The sequence below is a fragment of the Nanorana parkeri genome, unplaced genomic scaffold, assembly GCF_000935625.1.
Source record: "Nanorana parkeri isolate BGI_ZX_2015 unplaced genomic scaffold, ASM93562v1 scaffold143, whole genome shotgun sequence".
Lineage (NCBI taxonomy): Eukaryota > Metazoa > Chordata > Amphibia > Anura > Dicroglossidae > Nanorana > Nanorana parkeri.
The window spans coordinates 1,231,199-1,241,274 of record NW_017306411.1 but is presented as its reverse complement, the minus strand read 5'-3'; the positions used below and the strand labels follow the sequence as shown (position 1 = coordinate 1,241,274).

The window sequence follows — 10,076 nt, the reverse complement described above, 5'->3', positions numbered from 1 at the left end:
AAACAATACAGCAAATCTGCAGTGTGTTATGTCTCAAAAGAGGCTATAAATCTAATGAGTGCAGTATATGTCACAAATGTACCCCCTCTAGTGGTCAGAAGTAGTGTTGTGAACATTTAAAGTGTATTGCCACATTGGGATAACACCTACATTAGATTTGTTACATGTTCCTAGTCACATAGAACAGGTTTACAAAAAGATTTAAAAACTTGTCTTACCTTTATAAATGTCCTGAAAACTCCAGCTATAATTAGCCTGTCGGTTAGGACAGTTAATCAAATCTTCCAGTGCAGTACAAAGGGTTAAGGATCTCAAGGCATTGAATGTTAATGCCCTTTGTCTCGTCCCTCAGTTTGTCCCCTCTCTGAACACTACCATCTTTTTAATGCTGCCTATGTATACTTCTGCTCCAAAGAAACTAAAAAGGTAAGAAATATTTGAATGAAATCATATTTGATATATGTATTTATTTTTCGTCATGCTGTGTGAATGGGAACACATGACAAACCTATAATATAGTGAGGAGTTTCTCAAGTTTGATTGCAAACATGGAACTAAACTGCCTCAAACGTTACAATTTACAATAACGTAACTCAACAAAAAAGTTTTCTATAAATGTTTATAACATTTTGGCCCAGTCTTAAAGGCCTCCTTGTGTACCTGCACCCAATTCATCCTTTGCTATATATATCTATATATATAGATCTATATAGCAATATATCTATATATATAGATATATATCTATATATATTCTCCAAGATGGAGGCCATCATAGATTAGAGTTAGGACCACACTACACAGAGGGTCCTCGACCAGGCCGTGTGGATTTCCCATACAAGGGGTCATTCATAAAAACTGGCGCAGACAAAATCGGGAGCAGTTGCCTATGGCAACCAATCAGCATGAGAACTATGAGGCAAGTGAAAAATCACTCAGCCTCATAGTTCTAGCCGACCTGTGACAATTAAAAGGTCACAGGTCGGCTCAATAGATCGGGAAGTGAGAAAATACATAGCGTCGCTCGCTCACTTCTCCATCCTGTCCCTGCAGAGAGCCATGACTGTCACTCACGGCTCCCTGCAGGGATCCCCCCTCCCCTGTCCGATCCTCCAGCCCTGATTGGCGGAACGGACAGGGATGGGGGTGGGCACAGCTGGCTCTGCCTCTAGCCAGCTGTCAATGCCACAGCTGGGTGGATTGACAGTAATGTCAGCATCCGTCCCAGATGGAAGGACGCAAGTTTGGGTCCTCCCGTTACCCTTAGGAGAACTATGGGGAAAAGCCCTGACCCCATAGTTCTCCTGTAAGATTTGAAAATGAAAGAAGCCGATTGGTTGCCATGGGCAACTGCTCCAGTTTTAAAAACCCACCCCCGTTTTTAACCCTTATAGTTAGACAGCATAATTTGTTTTTGCAAGCTAGCTGGTAAGTGTGATGAGGAACTTGCTTTTGTATTAAAGAAATGTAGTCCACATAACGTAGGTGTAATTTTGATTTTATTTAAGGAAAAATGGGGAAAATAGGCATTTCCATGAAACACAGTAGACATAAGTTAGATAGCACTGCAAAATGTCTGAGAATGTTTACTTGACACCAGTCTGCTTTGCAGTTCAACAATTAGTAATTGTATGCAGTTTGTCACGGTTATCTTCTCGCACTATTATTAATCAGAAAAGTTTGAGGTTATAAGTCACAAAATGTGAATTACTAAAATTATGCAAAAATTCACTTAAAAAAACATAAATAGGTGATGCACATTAGTTTAACAAAAATGTAAACATTTTCTCCAATGTAACATGTGCATAAAACAGAAAAAGGGAAGCAACACTGCAGTCATACAGTTTCAGTAATCATACAAGAATATTATTTCTTATGCATTAACTAAACCAAGGAGCAACTGTATTCTGCTTTACGATATTAAAGATAATGTCCATATTCATTACATAGTGGTTTTTGCTGTTAATACTGGTTTTAAATGACAAAATTGCAGTAGAACATGTTGGGAATAATGTTTGCTGGAAGAAATAAACAGTGAAGACATCAGTGTTTGGGGAGTCCAGAGCGATTTGTTAAAAAAATATTATATAGGAAATTCCAGCAGTTCTAACCAAGGACCTTTCTGGAGCGTAGACCTTTCTAGGCAATATGGGCTTTATCAGTATGCAAGTACATGAATGGATTAACAGCAGCAATTAAAATGCTGAAATGACATGATCATTGCACTGTTAAGAGAATGCACTCACAAGAATCCCCACTGTGCCGTCCTTGTGCTTTGTGACACACTGAAAATGAGCTCCAACTACATAGACCTTTTTTTCTGTTGGCAGAATCAGATGTTAATACTTACTGACACCGTGGCGAGCACAGTATGCTCTTGTAAGTGTCTCAGAGCAATGATCTGTGAGTATTGCCATTCATGTAATGGTGTCGATGGCGAACACTGAGCACACGGCCTAGGAGCTGCAAGGCACCCAAGCACAAAGCAGGCACAATGTTGAACACCTATTAACACAGCCCAACAGACCCATGGGACAAACTCCCACAAGCCAAAGTGCCAAACAGAATTCAAGGTTAGAACTTGTTATGTTAGACTACACTCAAAAAGAATATGGACTTCACTTATTAATATGTCCACTGCCCTTTACAACAGAAATGGAACTAAATGTACACATTACCATCGCTTTTCAGTGCTACTGGGAAAGGAAAAAAAAACAAATACAAATTCCAAACATACATTTCTGCCATTAGTTATAAGGCTTCCATGTCATGGAAAGTAGTATGTCTGTAAGGGGTGGCTGCAGAGTAGTGCTCACACTGTGAGAACTATTCAACTAGGAAAGGTTCTCTTTCATCTGCCCAGTCTTTACTTCACATCAGCTCATGCTGATACCATTTCGTAAGTCAGAACCAGCATGAGTGCTAGCTGACTTGTTCGCCAGACTGCGCACTCAAGAGCAAAAGTAAAAAAAGGAACAAAATGTTTCATACAATGGCAGAAACAAAGGAAGAGTAGTCTATATTAGAAAGAGAAACTGTTCACAAATGAACAGCTTAAGGCAGCTGTCAACAATGTACCCCATACCAGAAAGAAAGTCTTCAAAAGGGGTTGAATGATAATGACACTGTGCATTGCTACATCAACCACGACTGTACACTCCAGGAACCTTGAGTAAAGAATGGGTAGCCACTGAACAAGTTATTCCTGTCCAGACATTTATTACAAATGTCAAAATGCTCAGAAAATAAAGCTGACTTTAATATTTTCATTAAAAAATTCTGAACTGGGAATCTTACATCTAAACACAGCAACGGTATGTCAGTTATGAATAATCATTATTAACTACATTCGTAGAATTGTTTTAGTGCATTGCATTCTTACAAAAGGAATATGTCGCTCCCCTTCATGAACAAGCCCGCCCCTCCCGTGCCCTCCTACTGTCCTACATTTTACAATTCAGAGAACTAGCCTAAAACATCAACCTCCCATGATGCTAAATCTGCATTTCACAGAGTGAAACCTTACTGTCTCAGATCAAACACATACATGTGAAAACGGAGAGTGACTTGAAACTGGAAGAAAAGAAAAAAAATCGGTATGAAAGCCAAATGGACCTAATCAGTGTTTGTCACTGCCGTGGAGCAATTTGTGCCATCGTGCCAACTTCTGCCAGCTTGGACGAACTCAGCCAAAGAGATTAATCTGGCACAAATTTGGTATTATATTACACATTCACGTTATACGCCATTAACGTTATAAAGATAAATGAGACAACCTCTTTGTCAAGCCCTTGAGTGTCCAGGATGTCTGCAAAGATGCTGCAGGTGTCATGGCACCAAAGGGGTTTGTGCATCGCCCAAAATGAGGTAGGAGAAATAAAAAGCCGATTGGAATTTGCCTGTAACATCCAAGTCCGCAACCCTGTTTTGTTCCCTTTCTACAGTACAAGTTTAGGTTGATTCCCTGCGAGCACATTAACTGCAGATATCTAGGAAATAATATTTAAAAAACCCAAAAAACTATGGATGAGGCAGCGCTAATACTGTGACACATTCTGTAGGGATATACAAGTCAAGAAAGTCAAAGATAATGTTTTGCATGGACTTAGGCAAAGTTCAGCAATGCACAACATTGGCCCTAAACTTTGTGCAGGTGAAAAATAAAAACATTAGCTGCTGCCCTTCACATTTTATAAATACATTTTATTATATGAACTTTCCTTTATCAGGTTCAACATAAACAAAATAAAAAACAAAAAACCCCACTAAATTAAATAACTGAAATATTAGTAAGCCTGACTGTGCGTCATCACAAAGGCTTGTTACGTTCTCCTGGTCTGCCCTCTCGTGTTAGAAACGATTCCATTTTTCATGGTAACAGGGTGTTTTTAGTGTGGTTTGATTTCTGCACTTCTCATGTATAAGTTATTTTAAGTCACAGGAAGTGTCTAAGTTAGTAGAAGCTTGCTGTTCCTGCCAAATCTCAGATGTTTACAGCACCCGACACAGGAGTTACAGCCTCAGCTGTCTTGCAAGCTGCATAAAAGTTCTGTCATCTTCTCCCCTAAGTTAGAAACAAAAAAAGATCCTCTAAATGAATGCAAACTCCATCTTGAACAAATATAACATCAGTGCGCAGGTTGTACTCCAGTTGTAAATGATTTCAAGTTACGGAGATTATGAAGACTGTAGGGGAGGTATCAGCAGTTCCATGCGTTACCAGCTCAGAAGAGAACTCCTGCCGAGGGTCATGAAATACACTTGACTGCTTCCACCGGACCGAACGGAAGCATATATATATATAGATATATAGATATAAATATATATCTCTATACTGTATACATACAAAAACACACACACACACACACATATATACATACCTACACCCTCTTTACCTACACCCAGGATGGAACCTCCTCCATTGACACCCAGGGCCACGACCAATACATCAACTCTCTCACGCTCATATGCACAAGGCAATGATAATGTTCCAAATACAACACGTTATGAGGATGCACGAAACCCCAGGGACCACAATCACGCCTCATCTAATGCTAGTCATCTGGGAACCACTCCTGCCCATTTTTTAGGGGGAACAATGGAGAACAGGAAAACGGGAAACCTTGACTCCTTTGTAACCAGAACCAACTGCAAATAATAAACCTGTCCGGCCACCCCATGAACGAAAACCAGATCAGGGTGTTACAACTTGGCCTGAGTTTTTGCCCAACAGATAATTTCAAACATTTTGAAATAGTAAAGGATTTACACATGTTCGCACAAAACTTATTATTTAAGGTTATGTATGACCAGAAAACTGTCAGTGCTAACCAGCTGAGAATTGAGCAGACGAGGTGGGAGGGGTACACCATGCAGGATTTTAGGGCTCTGAGGGACCTTATGCAATTACTGGAGGAGGGAACTACGCCCGACGCTGTACAGGACGAGGCTAGCCAATCTGGGATAGCAACATTGGATCAACCTATAATTTTCAAAAAGAAATCTATGAAATTCCCAGCTATACAATCGAACCCACATATATGGGCTTTCCTCCAAAATACCATCAAAGATATTGAGGCTTTATCCAATCACTCTTTAATTACGAATCTACCTGAACCACTAAAAGAGGCCCTAAATAGTTTATCCACCATGGAGGATATCGTCATAAAACCGTCAGACAAAGGGGGCAATGTAGTTGTACTCAACAAAACTCAATATGAGACAATGTGTGTCAAAATCCTGTCCAACTCTGAATGGTATTTGCGAATTAACGCAGAAACAGTCAAGTCATTTCATGCGGAATATAAAACAATAATTTATCAGCCATTCAATAATGACTTAAATCAATAAACAAACCTATGAATATTTAGATATAAAATTTCCCCGCATGCCCACATTTTATTGTCTCCCAAAAGCCTTGTGGCCCCTACGGGCAGACCCATTATTTCAGGGGTAGGTAGCCTCACTGAACTGGCGAGTCGCATGGTTGATCAACATCTCAGACCCCATGTGATCTCTTTACCATCATACCTTAAAGACACCTCTGACCTCTTAAAAAACATCGATGGAATTATGATTCCACCCGACTCCTGGCTAGTGACAATCAATGTGGAGGCACTATACAGTAGCATTCCCCACAAAAAGGGTACTGCAATTGTTGGACAATTCTTAGATGAAAGAACTAATTCATCCACGGCTTACAACACCTTTATACTAGAGCTCTTATCATTTATTTTGACACACAATGTCTTCACCTTCAAAAACTCCCATTACCTCCAGATACAGGGGGTTGCGATGGGCACTTGTTGTGCCCCATCCTATGCCAACCTGTATCTGGGGGGCTGGGAGCGAGAACTGTTCCATGACCTTGATGCCCATGGCTACTCCGAGTGCATCCTAACATGGCTCAGATATATAGATGACATGTTCATGATATGGATGGGCTCTAGGGGTGAAGTGGATACCTTCATGGAGCACTTACAAATAAATAGTTTCAACCTCAAATTTACAATGGAATGTCATCAACAAGTCATCCCTTTCCTGGATGTGAAGGTAGGAGTAGAAAGCGATGGGTCGATCTTTACAGGTCTTTTTAGAAATACAACGGCAGGAAACACCATTCTACATGCCACTAGTGCACACCCTACCCCGCTGAAAAGGAGCATCCCATATGGTCAATATCTTCGCCTCAGACGAATCTGCTCAGTCGATTACCTCTTTGAGGAGGAGGCGTCCAAACAGAGATCGCCTCTTACTGAGGGGCTACAGTAGACGGGTTTTGAAAAAGGCCTATCAACGAGCAAAATTCAAACATGTGATAGCTTAATCTATACATCTGACAAAAATAGAACCAGAGATCAACAAGTGCCAACGGTCAAATTCATCACGAGGTACTCAGAGCAACATGACCAAGTAAAGCGAACCCTAGGAAAGCATTGGCACCTCTTATCACAGGATCCGATAGTATGCAAATATATTAAAGCCGAACCAGAGATTATTTACCGACGCCCACTATCATTACGGGATCAACTAGTATGTAGCCACTATCGGGATAACGAGAGTAACCAACAAACCTGTAAGGGAACTTACTGTTGTGGTCATTGCAACCTTTGCAAACATATTAAGCAGGGCAAATCGGTCCACCTTCCCAATGGTCAAACCTGGTATCCCAAAGACCATATAAACTGCCAAACCAAGGGAGTTATTTATCTGATGACCTGCCGATGCAATGCTTTCTATGTAGGCAAAACAATACGTCCTTTCTCTAAACGGATACAAGACCATGTCTACTTATCTTCAAACGGGAAAATGACAACTCCAATAAGTAGACATGTGGGATTGTATCACAACTTTGATCCAACTACTTTACTCTTTTTCGGTTTAGAACATGTAAGGGAGGACACACGCGGCGGTAACTGGGACAAGATCATACTCCAAAGAGAAACCCAGTGGATATACAGACTACGGGCCACCCAATCACCTGGACTCAATGAAAACTTAAGCTTTAGGCCTTTCTTATAAAATAAAACATACATCTGATACAATTCTTACACCAAAGGCCCTATTAGATGTTATATGTGGGCACTCTACCAAGCAGTAACTAATTAAAAACAAAATAAATGTTACAATAACAAACTAAAATAAAACAATCACCTAATTGTTAGGTACCGAATTAGTCGATTAACACTCCAAATAAGGAGGTCTAGGCTTTTAATACTGGGCTTTCATTATCAGTCCGGCATGGTGTGCCCCTGCCATTTCGATATCCTCTTCTCTCTTTTGTACCATCTTTTGTTTGCATTATTTTGTATATATTGTTCCTCGTATAGATGAGGGATCTCTCTCCGCCGGATCCGCTAACTTATGGGCTGTGACCCACTACAAGAAGTGTTCTCCATCTTCAGGCTAGAGGATTGCACTCCTTGAACTGGGCCGCTGACGTTCGGTCGATACGGTGGCGTGTGGCAAACAAAACATACGTGTGTATATGTACTTACACTCTTTGCTTTTTCTGCTACCAAGTGCACTTGGGAAGCGGCATCTTATGCTCATCCTGTGATATTAACCACATACCTTTCCCGCACAGACCAGGGATTTCCCTCCGCTGGATGGGTTTGCTTTAAGGGCTGTGGCGCACTTCGAACTGTGTTCTCCATCTCTAATTAGATGGACTCCCCTGTTCGGACCGTGCCGCAGCCATGGGCAAAAACCAGTGGGTTTGAATGGTCAAACTTATAAGGATGTATTTATAGGCATTACTTTATAGAGATTTTATAGAACCCGCTCATTCCTCTTTGGGAGTTTTTTGGCCTGTGGGCTGTTGCGGACTCCATACAGTGGTTCCCACCCTCTCCTTTGATGGGGTCCACTGGTTGGACTTCGCAGCGATCCACTAATATCAAGTGTGGGAAATGTTTTTGTCTTTACATTTCAATGATCTCTCCCTTACCAAGGCGTTCCCTCTCTCCCCTAGATATACCCCCATTGTATGTATATCCGCTAGGTTATCCCCTATATATTCTGTCATATTCCGTCATTGTCTCGAATTCTATTGACGGTAATATCTGTACTGTATAAATGCCTACTATCTAGGATGCTATCTCAATCTGCTAATCTTGATCCAATATGTATTATCTGTAACAATTTATGAATTAAAATAAACATAATGAAAGTTTGATGATGGATTTTAATATATATCATGTAATGTTTGATCTATATCTTCGTATGTGACCGAAGGATTATTACAAATGTAACTTATATGTATAAGTTTCTTCGGTGAGATCCTTCTATTGGACCCCCAATTCTCTCCTTTTCGTTTTAGGAGAGGGTCCACCATTTGGATTGCCTTATATTTTTAAGGTTTAATATGTTTGCATTCCACGCTCCCCTGTCTCTCCTTCCCCTTCACTCTGGGAGCTGGCCTCCACCAACCAGAAACGACCCCTTAATGTCCTTCTCTGACGATACCATCCCCTAGAGCGGCAGTTATTTTACCACGCTCCCTGGCGACTCATACAAGGGGCGTTTCTTGTTTTGGACTAGGTGACGACGTTATGACGTCACCAGGGGAGCGCCGTTATTAGCACCCACGCGAGCCCCCAGCGTCAGTGTGCAGCCTGAGAGGGCTGTATGAGCTGCTGGGGGCTCGATATTGAGAGAGGAACGGATATTCCACGGTGCTGACCGGGAAAATATAACGGTTTTGAATCCATCTCCAACCTTCTGCTAACACTGGTATGTACCCGTTTTAACCACTATGTCCAGTAAGGACGACATGATACAGTGGGTGGTTACCACTGACATTTAGTTTAGTCTTATGATTCCCTTATGTAGCCCTGTACTATGGATCATCATTCATGTTAGCAGAGGATCATTGTAAATGTATTGTTGTAATGTATTGCACTCTATATGTACATGTACTATATACTACATATAGAATGCACTGAACAATAGATTTACAATTATCCTCTGCTAATATGAATGGGTTAAATGATCCGTAGTACATGATATGTAGCCCTGTACCCCCTTTTCCACTTACAGAGCTAGGTTATTTTTCTTTTAAATAAATATTCATGTAATTTTATTGGTATCTACCAGTAGCTGCCTCATTTCCCACCCTCGGCTTATATTCGAGTCAATACTTTTTCCCAGTTTTTTGTGGTAAAATTAGGTACCTCGGCTTATATTCGGGACGGCTTATACTCGAGTATATACGGTATGTTTATGAATGTTCTAGTTATCATGTCTACTAATCATGTCTCACATTATAATTTTCTGAGTGTTATTTTTGTATGAATAACTCAGTGTGGAGTGAGCCTACAGGGAAATCATGTTGTCAATTTTATGAAATGTATTCACCTTTTAACTATTTCAAATAAAATAATATTTTCTAAAAACAATGTTTGGTTTGCAAGTTGTCAGTCGGTTGCCCAAAAAACCCCAACTTTCCTGATTTTTTGATTATATACATACATACATACATACATATAATATATATATTTATTACACACACACACACACACACACACACACACACACACACACACACACACACACACACACACACACACACACGAGAA

The 10,076-nt window shown here is 40.5% G+C and overlaps 1 protein-coding gene across 6 annotated transcripts in view; it reads right to left on the bottom strand.

The window, feature by feature from the left end:
- Positions 1–2,626: 2,626 nt before the first annotated feature.
- The window catches only part of MAP4K4 (mitogen-activated protein kinase kinase kinase kinase 4), a 141,436-nt gene continuing 133,986 nt past the window's right edge, over positions 2,627–10,076 (bottom strand). For 5 of the 6 annotated variants that reach the window (XM_018554137.1, XM_018554139.1, XM_018554141.1 and 2 more), the window contains one exon: positions 2,627–4,824. In XM_018554137.1, the coding sequence (XP_018409639.1) occupies positions 4,714–4,824 (111 nt within the window). In that variant the 3' untranslated portion in view covers positions 2,627–4,713. The remainder of the gene's footprint in view (positions 4,825–10,076) is intronic. The other variant, XM_018554135.1, reaches the window with a different exon arrangement.